General features: G+C 38.3%; 1 protein-coding gene across 2 annotated transcripts in view; it reads left to right on the top strand.

The window, feature by feature from the left end:
* The first annotated feature begins 502 nt into the window (after nucleotides 1-502).
* Nucleotides 503-17029, top strand: part of commd10 (COMM domain containing 10) — a 71071-nt gene continuing 54544 nt past the window's right edge. Inside the window, exons 1-6 of one of the 2 annotated variants that reach the window (XM_042219528.1) lie at nucleotides 503-863; nucleotides 3565-3655; nucleotides 4916-5026; nucleotides 5345-5500; nucleotides 8087-8197; nucleotides 9524-11456. In XM_042219528.1, the coding sequence (XP_042075462.1) occupies nucleotides 835-863; nucleotides 3565-3655; nucleotides 4916-5026; nucleotides 5345-5500; nucleotides 8087-8197; nucleotides 9524-9544 (519 nt within the window). In that variant the 5' untranslated portion in view covers nucleotides 503-834 and the 3' untranslated portion in view covers nucleotides 9545-11456. Of the gene's footprint in view, nucleotides 864-3564; nucleotides 3656-4915; nucleotides 5027-5344; nucleotides 5501-8086; nucleotides 8198-9523; nucleotides 11457-17029 lie in introns of those variants that run through there. The other variant, XM_005919092.3, reaches the window with a different exon arrangement.

Below are 17029 nucleotides of genomic sequence, written 5' to 3'. Positions count from 1 at the left end.
TTGGCTAAATATGTATGTGGTACATTACATTTAACTAAATGTTTAAAATAAATATGCTGCCTAACATTTATTACAAATTCTCAGATCCACTGTACTTTACTTTTGTCAAGTCAACTCATAAAACATTTTTGGGTTATCAAGTGCAATGGACAATTTAAAATAAATTTGGGACAAAAACATACAAAACTCACCCAAAAACCTTCTTATCCAGTATGTCGTGCCTTTATTGCCTAAAAACAAGTTAAACAGAAAACAAAAACCAGTAAACTAAAATGACGTATTATCATGATTGTATTTGGGCTTTTATCAGAACAACAGTCCATTTGCAAGGGGGAGGTTTTTAAAAAAACAAACAAAAAAACCCAGCAGAGCCCCAAATTTGTTCTGGTAAATGTCAGATAAAGCATAAAATACATTTTATGTGCTTTTGCCGGGTTTTTTTCCCTTCTTTTTCTTAGCGCTTTTCTTGCAGGACAGGCACTGATTTGTCCAACGCTGATTCCGTAGTGACTAGAGATTCACTGTGCGCAGTTTTTACGCAAAACAAAATCTCACAGAAACTTTATTTTGCAGAAAGTAACATGATGACAAATGTCAGCAGTAAGTTTTCGTTTTTTTTTTAATGCAAGTAAATGATTTCCCTCCATCCAGCAGGCTAACAGCAGCCAGCGCGGATCCACTCTCTGCCGTGACTGCGCATCTCCGCGCAGCTTTGACGGTCACATGACTTGTCTTGTGACAACAGGAAGCCGGAATGTCAACAGTGTGAGGATGCTGCTGTGGCTTTGACGCTTTTCAATTCTTCAATCACTATTTTTAAGGACGCAGACTACAATGACTTCCATTATAAAAGAAACACAAAGGTGGGACCCCCCGAAAAAAAAAATTACATGTAACGACATTTTATCTTGTAGCAAAGCCTGAGCTACCTGTAGCATACGAAGGCATGCCGAAAGTCGATATTGTAATTTGTTGCATTAATACATGTTAGCAAAGGGTATCTATATTTATCTTTTTTACATTTTGGTGAGATTGAATTGCACAAATGCGCCTTCTTCCATTTTAGCCTTACGCGTTTGCTCAGTCTGGTATGGTAACATTAGCAAGTATGTTGGTGGGCTGGAGTAAACGAGTCATACTTTGGTACAGTGGTCGAACTTATGCGCACAATGACTTAATGACACTTAAGCAGTGTCTTTGTAGAATAAAAATACTACTGGGGTGCCGGGTTAAGTAAAATCCCACAAGGATATATTTAGAGTTAAGTCTGTACAAGTTACTTAAAGTTACTTATGCTTAAAAAACAAAACTACTATAACTTGAAACTGGGCAGAAGTATTGGCCGCCTTTAAACCACTTAATAAGACAATTGAAATCATATCATGTAATCGATTTGAATAAAAAAACTTTTACCCATTTAGACTTTCTGTTACTATATGTAGTATAGCTGCAAGAGATTTAAATATTTTTTTAAACTTTTTGATGAAAGAAAAGGCCAGTTTACGATCAAGATAGATTTTAAAAACAAAACAAAAAAACAAACCCTAAACAAAAAGGCCTGAACCCCTGAATCCTGCAATAAGGGGATGTGGTGTCACTACTATGCTGTTTGGGGTATTTTTCTTGCAGGTTTTGAATCTGGTTGTGAAGCAGGATCGCTGAGAAAATGGTTCTAACGGACATAGCCTGGCTGATTTATCTGCAGCCTGTCTATTAGTATCGCAGTTTATAACGACTAATAAATTAACATCGAAAGAGTAAAGAAGAGACTGCTGAAACACCCTTCAACCATATTATGAGTGTTGATGTTGCATAACTGGTCCACCCGAGGGCACTCTGCAACTTCCCTTTTGGAAAGAAATACAAATACTACAAATGAGCCAAACTGAGTGTAAACGAGTACATAAATAACTACATACTATAAAAAATTAGGGAAATATGTTTATGTTTAGTGGGTCTGAAAGAAAAAAATATCAGCCAGTATTTCAGCATGTTTTGTCCAACGCTGGATTTTTAAATAATTGATTATCTGTATTTGTAACAGTCTTAATATTCCCGTTTCCATCAGGCTTTACTCTGTGATAACCTTTAGCCCATGTAGCCCAAGAGGATAGATCTCTTCCAGGAGCCAGTGCACTCAACCATAGATAGATAGATGCACAGATGTCTGTCTATCTGGGATATTGTGCAGTATTAAATAAAACAATGGGAAATGATCTGGGAATAATATAACAGAAAAAAAAAATCAAATTTGTAAACTAAGACTTTTCATTATTTCATGAAAGTTAATTTCATGGTATTCTCTCTTATAACAACAGTACATAAACATCTGGCAACTGAGGAGACAAGTTGTTTGACCTTTGGGATTTTAGCTGCTCAACAGTCCTGAGACTTCTTTGCCGTATTTTCTAAATCATGATGCTCCAGATGTTTTCAGTTGGTGAAAGTTCTCTTTTACTACAAAGCCGTGCTGTTGTATTAAGTGCAGTATTCAGTTTTCCATTGTCATGTTGAAATATGAGAAGGCCTTCCTTGAAAAAGTCATCATCTGGATGGAAGCATATACCCTGAAAGGTATATATGGGTTTAGACATTCCAGATGTGCAAGTTGCCGGTGCACATGTGCACACACATACTATCAGGGAAGCGGGCATTTGACCTTAGTGCTGATAACAAGCTCATTGATCCTTTTCTTCTTAGCCCAGATGATGTGGCGTCCATGTTTTTCCAAAAAGGATTTCAAACCTGGATTCATCAGAGCAGTTTTCCATTTTGTCTCAGTCGATTTGAATTAAGCTTTGGCGCAGAGAAGATAGCAGCATTTCGGGATCATCTTCACATGTGAATTCTTCTTATATGCTAGAGCTTTAATCTGCATTTGTGGATGGCATGGGAACTGCATTCAACAGACGTATTCTTGAGCCCATGCAGTGATTTCTATGACAGAATCACGCCTGTTTTTAATTGTCCCTCGTGCACAGAGATTTCTCCAGATTCTCTTTGTGGAGATTGGTGAACTTCTGCCAATCTTTACCTCTGATAGTCTCTGTCTCTCTAAGATGCTGTTTTTGTACCCAGTGATTTTACTGATATGTTGCTAGTAAACCGAAGTAGGTGCATAATTTTAATTTTGAGCTAGATGCTCAAATATAGTGATGAAGAAATGAAAGACCTTTAAATTTCAGTTATTTTTTTTACAAGAATCATTCATGCATCTGTCTGGCTTAAAAACATGAAATAAATTACAATAAAATCAAAACACATTATTATTAGTATTGTCCCAGAATTTTACATTCACTCTGTAGTACACAGCCTCATTTTACGCTGCTATGCACTCTTCACACTGATGCTGATGTTCTTTTTTTACCTTGTGAGATCTGCTACTTTGGTACAAAACCATCAGGACTTTATGTTTTTAGTTAGAAGCACCTTTGAAATTCAATGACAGTCTGAGAGAACCATCTTTCATGCTGAGCCCTGAACTCAGATACTTAACTAAGAGATCTGAGAATGTCCTACATCATTGTCATTAACACGTGTGACTCTTATTTTTTTCTTAAACAGCATAAAAGAAGCAGTGACTTTCATCAATGCAATTGATGTGAACAAGTTCTCCAGACTGATCTCCCGCATCATACAGAAGCTTCATCTGAAGGTATGGAGACTGCACAATGTTATCTGTGCCAAAGATGAGAGGCTTCGCAGCACAGCTGTCGTGCATGCATAAAGACTTACTGGAGCATCGCTCACACTTGACTCTAATTAATGCACATGCAGACCTGGATCTGCAAATCTTTCTGGTTTGTCACAAGATTGACTCGTCAAACTAAATGTTTTATTCAAGGGACTCTTTGCGTGGTTTCTTTATTTTTTTTGAAGTGCTAATGGGAGGCAGTGCAATTTTTTAAAATAATAATATTTAATGAAATAGACATTTTGACATGTATCAACAGGCGATCACATTATTTAATGTTCTTATGCTGCAATTCAGCCTAGCGCATGAATTGTTTTGTTGATATTTATGAAATTAGAATGAATATTTTAACTCCTTGTTAGTTTATGCTTTGTTTTTTATTCATACAGTAGCAGTTTTTCAACCTTTTGCATGTCTGATTTCAATTGCTACAAGCCTCAGTCTATCCATGACCTACCATCCACATTAAATAAAGATTAGGGGCTTTATTTACTTAACTGGTGGCACAGTGGTACAGTAGTTAGCACCATTGGCTCACAGGCCCAGAGAGAACTTGCAAACTCAGAAGCATTCAAACCTGTGACGTTCTTGCTTTGTGGGTTATGTCCAGGTACTCTGGATTCCTCCAAAGCCATGTTCATGTTAGGTTAGCTGGCAATTCTAAATTGGCCGTTGGTGTGAATGGTTTTCTCTCTGTCTCTCAATGTTAGCCCTGATAAACTGGCAACCTATCCAGGATGTACCTCCTTTCTTACCCTATGACTACTGAGATAGGACATTGGCTTTAGCTGCTATATGACCCTGAATTGGATAAGTTGAAGAAAGCAGAGTGACAAGGACTTAACTTTGGTAATTGTGATACTGCAATGTTCCACATTTTGCTTTAAAAATATCCAAAATAAAAATAAAACTATAATAAAAATCTGTTTGTTGACTGAACTGACTGTCACTCACGAGTGGCAGCAGAGGAGCTGCGCGCAGCAAAACATTAGTGTGAGTAACATGAGATTAATACTGTATGTTGCTTATGAATATAAGCTCCTTTCAAGGAAAACCTTTGTTGTTGTCAGACTTGTCAGATCAACACTGACACCCACATACTGTGTTTTAAAGCTTATTCTGAAAATGTTTTGATTGTCAAGCAGACAGTGGCTTTTCATTCATATATTTAGTTATTATTTCAGGATGCTTTTACATTACATTGGATTTTTTTCTACACAGGGAGAGCGGACGTTCAGTGAGGAAGAGGAGGAAAAACTCCAGGCTGCTCTCTCATTGGATAAAAATGCTCTCAACCTAGTCTTGGAAACTTCTGCCTTTATATTAGAGCAAGTGAGTGGTCACATTGTTTTTCCTGCAGTGCACATAAAAAGTGACTCAAATGATGCACATTTTGCATATTTTCTAAATATCTTAATATGAGGAGATTGGCATGGAGTGTGTACTGTAGCTTTTGAATCACACAGTGAGCCTATTTCTCCACCTGGGGTCACTGTTGTGTTGCGAGTAGTTGTATTTCCAATGTTGTGTTTGGTATTAGATTAAATGGATTGTTCTTTTATAACTGTAACTGCACAATAACCCGATATAAATGAATACATTTGATGCTGATTAACACATCCTGTCCTCTTCTCTCATCACCTTTACTAGGCAGTGTATCATAATGTAAAGCCAGCCTCTTTGCAACAACAGCTGGAGATGGTCCATCTAACCCCAGAGAAGGCTGAGGTGTTCTCTCAGACCTGGGCAACTACTGGACCCGAACTGGTGGAGAAACTGAAATGTAATTTATTTGCCCCGAAGAAGGTACAGTCTAAGGTTTTTTTTGTCCTCGTTAGCATCAGACTGCTTATTTTTATTTAGCAGAATATACACAGCAAACCCTTTACAGTTTGTTATTTATGTTTTACAAACAATATATCCAAACAAGAGTTTTACCACTGATGCAGAAACTACATTGCTTGTTTACAGTGCTTGTAAACCAGTTATTCTTGTCATTCATGCACCAGTTGTGCCTGTGCTGGTGTAAATGAGAAATTTCAGTTGCAGTAAGTCTGTGGAGGAACAGTAAAAGCAAGCAACACAGTACACAGTGTAATATTTTTTTGGGAACATTATTAGTGTTGATATACCTGAACTTTGACTACACCTGCTATAACGTCTTTAAAACCCAAAGCCGCCCGTTCTATTTTATTTTCATCGCGAGCCGAGTTCTATTGAATTCATAATGTGATACTGAATTGAAAATAAGCATCAGACTGTCCACATTAAGACTGACCTGCTTTTATGTGAATTCTTTCCAGCCATATGGATTACAAAGACTTCTTTCAAAGCTCACACAAGTTGTTTCATTAATTTCTAAACTTGTTTCGCTCTATAACTTGATTAAAGAGCGACACTTCAAACAGCATTCCTTTCAGAGACGAGGGAATTAAGATCAAACGCGGAATAAATACTCAGCATGTACACATCAGTCACATTATGCTGGGGCCGTTGCTGTTGTCAGACATTTATATGTCTCACCTGCTCGTGCCTGGCAAATCTTCCCCTCGCTCCCTAATGAATTTATACATGGAAGGATGTGACAGCTATTGATCCTTGAGAATAGAGTCGTAATTATACTAATACTGTAATAATTAAATTAATATGTTTTGTCTCACATGCACATTTGAGATTAAATTGAGTCTCATATTCATACACACCATTTCTATTCAGCAGGCATCTTGTCATTTCTGCCACATGCTCATTGAACATAAAGCCATAAGTTTCTTATTTCTTGCTCAATATCAAAACTGGGTGTGAAAAATAAAGCTACAAGTATTAGTCAACCAACTGAACATTAACTGGCATCGCTTTTGATTAAGCAATTAATTGCGCGTATCAAAGAATTTGTAGAGTTCAGCCTCTGGAATATCAGGACTTGGTTCTTTTTTTTCTTCACTGATAATATCACAATTGTAAATGCAATATCTTTGGTTGGTTGGACAAAAAGCTGACATTTGAAGATCCCACCTTGGGCAATTATAAATGACATTTTCCCCTGTGTTCTGGCATTTTACAGAGCAAACGACAAAACAATCAGCAGATGAATCAATAAAGAAAATAACTGCGAGATGTAGCTGTAAGCTCAGTGCTCGTGTCAAATATACGTGTGTGTGTGTCATGATTGACAAATTAAGTAAATAGTTTTTTGAATGCACAGCAGAAACGAGCAACGGTCTTACAAATAATCACAGACCGCATCACCCCAGCGATCTAAATAGTTGTGAGAACTAAATACCAAAATAATATAAATATCACACATGTGGGAACAGGACCTCAAGTTAATCTCTATGCTTGCTACTTTGGTTGTCGGGACAGTTCCTTTCATTCCCTTTTTTTTTTTTTTTATCTAAAAATGAGCAAACTGACCGACGATCAAGCAGAAAAAGCAGAAATGTGTTAGAAAGCAATGCCTATGTACTGTACTATTAGAATGCTCATTTATTTTGACCGATCTTATGCAAGATAATAAAATATGCAGGTGTTTATTAAATGTATTCAGATTTATTCCTTTACATGTAAAGAAACTTAAAGACCCACGACCGCAGAGTTGTAATGTTTATTCCTGCTAATTTGAATGTTTCTGCAGTATAAATAAACGTATTTCAGTCCTTCCCCACCTCACACCTGTGCTGTGATGCATCCACAACCAATAAGTCACACATGGTTTATTATTATGGCCTCTCCCTGCATCATAAAACACTTAACTGCCCCGCCTTGACTCACCGCTGCTAATCTATCACACTGCTTCAGCTGACTGGTGAAGTGTCTGTCATTAAATCAGCCAAGCAGGTGGGGGAATTGGTGAGGTTGGTATAAGGAGACGCTGCAAGTTTTACAAGTTCACATCACATCACGCAGACAGTCTTTTTTTTCACTTTTGTTGGAGAAAAGTTTGGATGAAGGGATAAAGTAAAAGTCTACACAAATGTGGCCATGCAGCAAATAAAATAGTTTTCAGTTTTCCTTTGTTATTGTAACAAAGCGATATGGCAAAATGTTAACACGAACAGATGAAATATTGAAAAGTCTAAATTAGTAATAACTACTTTGGAAAAAAAAGTGCAATGCTGATTAATTTGACTAATAAGTGCTTTGGAAACATAAAACAGTAAAAAAAGAAAAAGAGGGAAAAACAATGAGAAGGAAATGAAGGATAATAAAAAAAATCAGGTCAAAAGTACCAAGATAATGAGGATGAGGCAGAAGTAATAATAAAATAGCAATTATTTTATGGGAAAAACACTTTTTTAAGTCTTTGAAAAGCTGCCTGAGGCAGTTATTAAACTGAAGTGTGAGGCTTTATTTTTACAGTTATGTTAATTCTAAAACTCTGTTTGTGTGTTTCAGCTGGAGTATGTTGGCTGGCAGTTGAACCTGCAGATGGCTCAGTCCAGCCATGCCAGACTGAAGTCTCCCAGTGCCGTCCTCCAGCTGGGGCTCCAGGGTGAAGACTCTGAGGTATGGACACATACAGACAGTCTGCTTTTCTTATAGCTTTACTTATCTATTGTAAACATCCTATTTGCTCCAAGTCTCCAACTTTGATCACAGAGCTGTTCTTTGTAAATGTCAATTAAGAGGCACCATCAGTCTTTCTCTGTTCTTTTGCTAATCCCTCTGGTCTCTGTCTTGACCCAGAGGTAGACTTGCATCTAGCTCCAGGGTAACTGTAGTGTATGGATCAGAGATCAGGGAGCTTGTTATCAGAAACCTCGTGGGTCCTTTTGTTCTCTTGAGAGACTTATTGTGTGGTTGAAATTGGTCAGTGTGTTGGGGCATTGTTTTGTTACCAGCACTGAATTGTTTGAATGCCCAGCATCTAAGCTCTGTTGGAATATGATTTAGTCTCGGCGCCTGCCTTATTGAGGTCACTAGTGAGTTTCTTCATTAAGATTCTTAATAGGCAAGTTTTACCCACAAATAGTAGGACAAATAATTAAGCAGCAATCTAATTAACCTTAAATATTTTCTCTTCTAAAGGAAAACACCAAGAAGCATGAGCTACATATTGTTTTGACTTTTTGTTTTCTATCAAAGCATTTTCCTGTTTCTATTTATTTTTATTCAGAGTTTGTTTGGATCCCAATTAGCTAAAACCATGTACTTACTCTGATAACTGAGACCTCATGAGCCTCCCTCACTCATTTATTCTTTTTCCACTGGGAGAGGTAGAGCTCTGTAGCTGTAGTGGAAGCAATCAGAACTCAAAAGACAGTGTCTTTTTAACATTAAATGATTTTCAACCTTTGAAGTTTGAGATTTAATTGAAACATTTTCTTGAGTCTTAATGATTTAATTCTCCTAACAAGCTCAGCCTCAAACATGAACACATACTTAGTGAAATGTTGTTGATTTTATTTTATTTTATTTTATTTTGTTTGAGAAATACTTGAAATGTATTCTGCCGACTATGAGTGGTGCACACGACTTTTGTTTGTTGGCACAGATACTAAAAATTGATTTTTGGTCTTTGGGCACTTGAACGGTTTCTTGTAAAACAGTTTTTGTCTCAGAATGGTGAGACTGATTATCCCCACAGCCTGGATAGTGGTGTTCCAGCTGACTAGTCAAGTGTCTTTCTCGCACACTGCTTTGTATTCAGACCCTAGAGAATGTCGGCTCAGTCTGAACGTAGAATTAGGCATGACATATTCAAATTGCTGTCATCTTAAATGCGGCCCTATAGGCGTTAGCCAGAAAAAAATGTGTTTTGCTTTATCTTTGTGAATGCAACAGCAGTACGTTATTTTATTTTTTTGTGGTTTTCTTCTGTGTTCTCCCTAGGCTTTGCAGAAGAGGTATTAATTTATTTAAATCCACTTACACAATTTCCCTTGTGGGAGGAGATAGCTGGGGGGCTAAAACAAGGCTGGTTAAAAGTGTAAAGGGATCAACTTCACTGAACATCATTGAGGTGCACGTTCACCGTTGACCTACAGGGGGCACTGTTGCCTCACAGTTTGGTAAGCAGCCCTCAGGGGCAGTGAAGTGTCTGAGATGGATAAGATTCCTCGTTTAAGTTTGTATTAAGGTACTTTGAGCGTGCACTTTTCTTTTAAATTTCCATTGGTGCTTTCTGATTAGAGTTTCTTGACAGTAAGTTTGTTTGCTTCCAAACTCTGAGAATCTCTCAGTAAAACTTTTGAGATGTCAAAACACTGCAATGACAGAGAAGTAAATTAGTTGTGAATAGAAATGAAATTCTGCTGCAAGTGTCATACTAATTACAGCACAGATTTATAGCACCGTCACTGCTGGCTGTCTAATGGCGAGGGGAAGGGAAAACAGCAAATGGAAGAAAGCAGAGAATTAAGAGGTGACAAGGACAGAAATATTGAAATATAAAGGTGAGAGAGGGAGTGAAAACAAGTAAAACAATTAAAGAGGATAGAAATACTGAAGAAAATTGGGATCAAGAACAGAAAGCAAAAGATGTGTAAGGGGATGGCAACAGTGGCACTTTGTGTTTTATTGATTGCTTGGAACCTAAGTGGAGAGTAAGACTCTCTCATCCGACTGGCCTCCTACTTCATTAGCACTCTTCCTGAGGAGGAGGACTGCCAGGGGGCTTCACATCTCATTCTCCAAACTATATGTGACGTACAGTGTATCTGCAGTAGAGTGGATAAGATGTTAGATGGCATACTTGAAATTAAAAGTGAGTGGAGTGGATTTTTATATTTGTTTCTGTGTTTTATTGAAGTATATAATATCAGGGGAAGATCTTCATAACACCCTCTGTCTCTAAAGTGTGTGGACCAACACGGAATTTATGGATTATAGTTTCTGTTTCAATAATTGTGTGACCTCACCCATGTGAGATGATATTTTCCTCATAACTGAATTTGTATCGGGTTTGGTGAAAAGTTGCTGTTTCAGATATGAAAACCAAGGAAGCACTGCAGTACATCGGCACAAGGCATAAATGTCTTCTCATGCACTCCTTAATATTTCAGGAGTGAGAGCTCTAGTTTACCCTCATAAGGACTGGTGAGATTGGCCTCGTTCAGTGAAGGTATGACGCAAGACCTGTTGCATTGTTATCCCAGTGGGTAGGGGGCTGAGACAGAAAAATGACTTGATTGATCTGCTGTCAAAAGGAAAGAAAAGTTTGGGGGAAAACTTGATGTGAGCAGATGATGGAAGGGAGAAGATCAGGATGCAGCAGAAGGTGATAGCAAGGACAAACAATAGAGAAAAGACTACAAAGAAAACTCGAGAACGGCAACTGAAAGATGAGAGTGAGAATTTGCTGAAATTTTTTATGCAGTTTGCATTAGGCTATGTGAAGTCCTCTTAATAGTCGTGTGTATGGCATGCGACTTTACGACAGGAAGTGTTTCTGAGCTTCTGAGAAACAGGAATGTCTGCTTTTATCTGTATTTGAGAAGGTTTTTGTTGGCATGCTAGCTAGACTGCAGATAACCCGATTAAACATTTCCAGCTGCATAGACCTTGAGGTATAAATGCATAGTTTTTTCCATTTTATGTCAGAGGTGTGTTGTTTGTGAGACTTTTGCCTTTAGAGAAATAATGATGTGTAAAACAGATACTGGCTTTCTACCCAGCATCTGCTGTATGCATACTGGACTGCTTGAGTTTGTAGCACCACATGGACATCTCCCTTTCATTCTCCAAGTTACTGACTTTATCCTTCGGTGCAAAACTTTTTGAAAATCTTCAAATATGCCGGTAGGTTATGAATGAAAGAAATTGACAAAAAAAAACAAGATTCTTAGTTTCATAAATTTATGTATTTACATCTCTAGTGCAACAAACCAACATGCCAACAAACCAGATGGCACAATTTTGTACAGCAGCAGAGACAAAAACGTAAGTGTTGAAAACTTGAGGAAGTGAGATCTTTTTTTAGCCATATGTTTTCATGATCACACCATGACTGGGCCACAAAGTATTTAACAAGATATCATTATTTTTCTGTGATTATTGAATTTGTAAAAAGACACAGCTCACAGAAAGCAAACATGCAAGAGGAGAATATTTCAATAATAGATAAAAGAAAGGCAAAGATAAAAAGGGCGCTGAAAGTAAAACATTAAAGTGAATTATTCTTGAACTAAACTGCAGGAACTCTGCATTATTCACATCTTTATTTATCTTATTTATCTCTGAGGTGCGGAAACACTGGCTGCCTCTCAAAAGCAAAGGATTTGAACGCAAACCAGACAGTGTGAAAAACTAAGTAAAGTTAATGCTTTCACAGGAGTTATGAGGGTAAGTAGCAGCCATGTACTGTTTATTAAATCAAGTAGTTGTCAAGCATGGTGTTGGAGGTGTGACGATTTTGGTTTGTTCTGCAGCCACAGCAACCTCATAGTCACTGAGTCGACCATGAACTCCTCTGTCTAATGTGAGGCCATCTGTCCGACAGCTGAAGCTAGGCAATATTTTGTTTTGGTACAGGACAATCATGCCAAGCATACCGGCAACAGAATGGCTGAAAAACAAAATAGTCAAGGTGTTGCAGTTGTCCGGTCAAAGTCAAGACCTCATCCTGACTTAAGTGCTGTGCCAGGACCTTAAGAGAGCTGTGGGGAAACAAATGACCTCAATAAACTGAAGCTGTAAAAAAGAGCGCGCCAAAATTCCTTCACAATGATTGAACGACTAATAAAGTCACACAGCAAACAATTCAGGTTATTTCTGCTGAAGCTGGTTTTGTTTAATCTCGGGGTTTGTTTAATCACACTAAATAAATAATGGCTTTATGTGATGTAATGTGCCATATGTTGTTGATCTGACCTGGCACTGAATTAATTTTTAGACCAGTACGAGTAGATTTTTTAAAACTTATGCCCTGTATAAAACATTTAAATTGACAGATAGTGTACCTTCATTGTGTCATGACTGTGATCATATTTAGGAACTGTGTTTGACATCGTATAGAAGAAAGATTGTCTGAATCTCAGTGTTTAGACCAGAGTGAAGCCTGAGTTTTTAGAGCACAAGAATTATTTGTACATATTCCAACTTCATTATTTGAAATTTTGGGCATGTTTTGTATTGGCAGCCATAATTTCTAAAGTATATGTATGAGACAAAAAAAAAATAAAGACACAGTATCAAACGATCCTTTTAAGCATATGATGTAAGGTAAGCATTTGCAGGGCCATTAGTCATACTCAAAATATTTGGCCACAGAATAAGCAGCTTAGTGTAAACACGTCAATCAGTTGCACTATTAATTTGTGCGGCACAACGCTTTGGGAATAGGACAGAGAGAAAACCCACTTCTGATGGAGGCTTTTTGAGGAGGCTTTAAGCACTGCTAAGGATGTAATATCCACTCACTCATTTAAAGGAGCACACTGGATCTTTTTCTGTTTTGAAACACTCGGATAAATAATTCGATGAAAAGACAGATATTCCATGGAGGAAAGTACAAGTGGCTATACTCAAGTGGGCACAGCCTGCATTTGTTTAAAATTTTTGTTAGCTTGTAAAACAATATTACAAATCAGCCTTTTGACCCCTTTTAGCGGTCCTACTTGCGACCACCTTAAGATAGACTGATTCATTTAAAAAACCTTTGGATGCTTAACTTTGTTTTCTAAACATAGATTCATAAAACGGAAATTCTGATGTCTTAAAATTAAAATCCTTTACCGCTCTTGGTGTCTGTCTCTATCTTTTGGCATTAGGATGAGCCACTGCCCTGCTGACCAAAGGCTAGGGTGGAAGTTATAATACGGAACATCCACTTGCAAGGCAGACTCTGTCGATTTTAATATTTATTGTGCACATGCTAGGCTGCAAAAGCACGGGGTAAGAGCTAGTGAGCTAATGTACCCTCTACATGCTGGCTCCGACTTCAAAGGATATCTTTGCTTGATAGCTTCAGACAGACTTGATGAGAATTGATAAAGCAAAGCTCTTCTGAGTTTTTAAGCCTCAAAGGGGAAAAATGTACTAAATGCAGCTTTGAGACAAATCCCAGACTTTTCCCAACAGATTTTTCTTATGTTCTTCCTATGGCCTATTCAATCAAAAACTTGTAAGCGGGAATAGCTTTTCCCCTAGAGCTGGAGTTTCCACTGGACGCCGCCCAAGTACTTGTTTCATTCAGTCTTGTTGTTTTTCATTTCACTATGGGGCTCAAGTGACTGGTTGATACAACACCCTGCTGGCCTTAGAGCCTCAATCCTGATAAGGAAAACTCACTCTAAAAAACTTGTAACGATAAAAATAAAATGTTTCTTTAAACTCAAACAGTTTTAACAAACCTAGCGATGTCCTCCCCATTATAAATAAGAGGGAAAGCAAATATACACATGAAGGAGAGAAGAGGAGAAGCTCAAACTAGAGGAGGATCTTCTCTAAGTGTCTGTCACCTGAGATAATAGGAATTTGTTTTGGGGGTTTTTGTAATTTCTAATTATAAAGTGAAAATGGCAAATATTTGCTATATCTGGCTTCTCAAATGTAATGTTTGCTGTTTTTTATCGTTTAACTTTAACAGATGTTTAGTTTGATAAAAGGAGCAATTTGAGAATTTTACTGTGGGCTTCAGAAAACAAGGATTTATCAGTTTCTGACAGTTTGTAGACTAATCAATTAATTGATTGAAAAATGTAGCTAGAGTAAGTGTAGAGAAAATACTTTCTTAATTAAAAGAAGTTCAGAGGTCAGAGATTAGGGTCAGCACCTCTGATCTCATAGAGATACAGTATTTCACTCCTGGTAATTTCAGTCCACTAACAGATTACATTTTTATTAACAAGTGTCTCCTCTGGTCCTCTTAAATGCATCTGTCATTTTAACTGCACTCACCTGTTTCTTAAATGTCACAGAGTACAAACAGATCATTATAGTATAACACAAAACTGTAACCAAAGTAAAACAGTCAACAGTCCATTTGTTGTAGCGTCTGGAAAGGGAACAATTGAGCTTGTTTTGCGTCACTGTTCCTGAAGGATGGTGGATGATGCTGTGGTAGTTTAAACAGCTCTCAATAAAATTTGGACTCAGAAGAGCGGCTTCTTTCTCGTAGGCAGAGTGTTTCTAAGCATCAAATAAGCTTGCTGTTAATTGTGCTCATTCCTAGGCAAGTGCTTCTTTTCAGAAAGAGCATATTTCTGATTCCTGATTCACATTTCTGGGTCTTATTCTGTCTGATTCCTCCAAATTTGCATAGTTTTACTCCAGTCCACGCTTTCAGCACTTTTCCTTTTTATCGATCCCCAAATAAATTTCACGACCTACTTTTTTTTCTCTCCTATCTTTTATTTGTGATTTTTTTATGAGTGAATCTCATAAATTTGTATTATTATTTTTTTTGTGTGTCAAGTTGTCCCTAGCTAGCTCCAAACTATAAGACAACTCAATGTAGTTTGTGGAAACCTGCTTGTTTTTCTTATCAAGGCATCCAACATGAAAGAGTTTTTTTGTTGTGTGATTCTAATTTATTTTCTCTGTTTTGGCTTATAGCACCGGTGCTGTAATGACGGAGGAATGAAAGCTCTGTGCTCGAAAGCACACAACAATACACACTCGGCACACGTTTTGAGCCCTCTCGGTGAAGGCTGTGACTTTATTTATTAACACTGTGTGATGAGGCACGCAATTAAACATCCCTTTTTGACTTCTGCGAGGAGGTGCTGTGATCAGAGCCTCCCTGAACATCCCTGCTTGCCTCACGTGTCTCTGTCAAACCAGCATCACGAAGATGCGGGGCAAACTTTGAACGCAATTCAAAGTCCTCCTGACAAGTTACGTAAGGCCTCATTCTTGCCTCCCACATGCTGTCGTCATGTAGACCCAAAAAACAACTCATCCGGTGTAGATCCAACCTTTTCATTTTTCCATTTGAGGGATTACATGGCCCAATCAATATATTTGAGAGCTTTGATGTAAATGGTACCACGTTCAAATCCTTCACACCAAGCCACCCACCAGCCGGGAAGGACAAAAGCAGCTTTGTCTCAGTCTCTACTTGCCTTGCTCTACATGTCCCAAGATGCTTTGTTGCTTTGTGTGCACATCTTTTTAAGGGTCTCCCTTTCTCTCTCCATCTCTCTCTGTCTCGTTCTCCATCTCTCCCTCGCCCTTCCACTTTCCCACTGGTGATTTGTTTTTCTCCTCTGGGATTTGGGATCCCATTCATTCAGAGTGCATTGTTCAGCTCTTATCCATTCTAGTGGATGGGCCCCGAGATGCAGAATGGGTGACTGTGGGTCCTCTCGTCTCTGCCTTCGCTCTCTCTCTCTCTTTCTCCCCCCAACTTCTCGCCACCCCACTCCTTGCTGCTTGCCATACGATGATGTCATGGCTCCTATTTGCTCCGGGGGTACCCATTGATTCGATCTCCCCATTACACACTCTCTATATCTCTCCTGTCCACCCCGCTCTCTCCCCAACCTCCACTCCTGTTTTCCTCAGCCAATCCCCTTCCCAAATTCTTTCGCCTCTTAAAAGGCGCCTGGGGGATTTGGGTATGTTTGGATGTTGTTTCGCACACCCACGGTACATGCTTGACACCCAGATAGGCGAACCGTCAACCCTGCAAATCCAACTGCAACTTCCACTTAAATCTCATTGATTTAACGTCGCCCTTTTATTCTCACATCTCCCACTCCTGTGATCAGCTTTTATTTCTCTTTGGTTATTCAGCCTGTTTTGTTTTACACCCAGTTTGTGAAGTAATCATTAATCCCCTGTTAATCTGTTGGCCATTTTGTAGAAGCTGGTGGAAATGCTTAAGAGTGCCATTTTCAGATGTGCGTGTGTGTTTTTTCTGTTCATCGTTTCATTTTTTTTGGCATTTATTTTTGAGAAGATGCTCTGCTACTTGGCTGAACTATTTGAGTTTAAACAAGACGCACTGATTGCAGAAGCATAGAGCCAAATCACATCCATTCATTCCAGTGAAAGTTATCTGATAGGCATACAGAATGAAAAGGCTGTTTTTGCTTTATTCAAATGCCAGATATTGATAGTAATGTAGACATATCGTCGCATCAGGAACAGGTTTGGATGTTTATTCTTCTGGTTTCTATTGTATTTGTCGCTGTGTTCTTTTGTTTTCCGAGCTGTCTTTGTCGGCTTGCATCACACTGTGACGAGATGTAATCACAATGAAAGGATCTGAGCTATAGGCTTTTTGCCTGCCTTGAAATAATGATTATAATGAGTGGGTTGCAGCCTGACACTGCTGTCGTCTGACTTGCAATGATAGGGCAAAGACTGCTCCCTCTGCCTATATCAACAAATTGTCACCAGTTTCTTATTGAATGCCCACCCTCTTTGATGATACACTGGTATTTGACTGTT

The sequence above is a fragment of the Haplochromis burtoni genome, unplaced genomic scaffold, assembly GCF_018398535.1.
Source record: "Haplochromis burtoni strain Fernald_Lab_line unplaced genomic scaffold, NCSU_Asbu1 Contig_34, whole genome shotgun sequence".
Classification (NCBI taxonomy): Eukaryota; Metazoa; Chordata; class Actinopteri; order Cichliformes; family Cichlidae; genus Haplochromis; species Haplochromis burtoni.
Note: the sequence above shows the minus strand (reverse complement) of the source record. Positions and strands in the feature narration are given on the sequence as shown.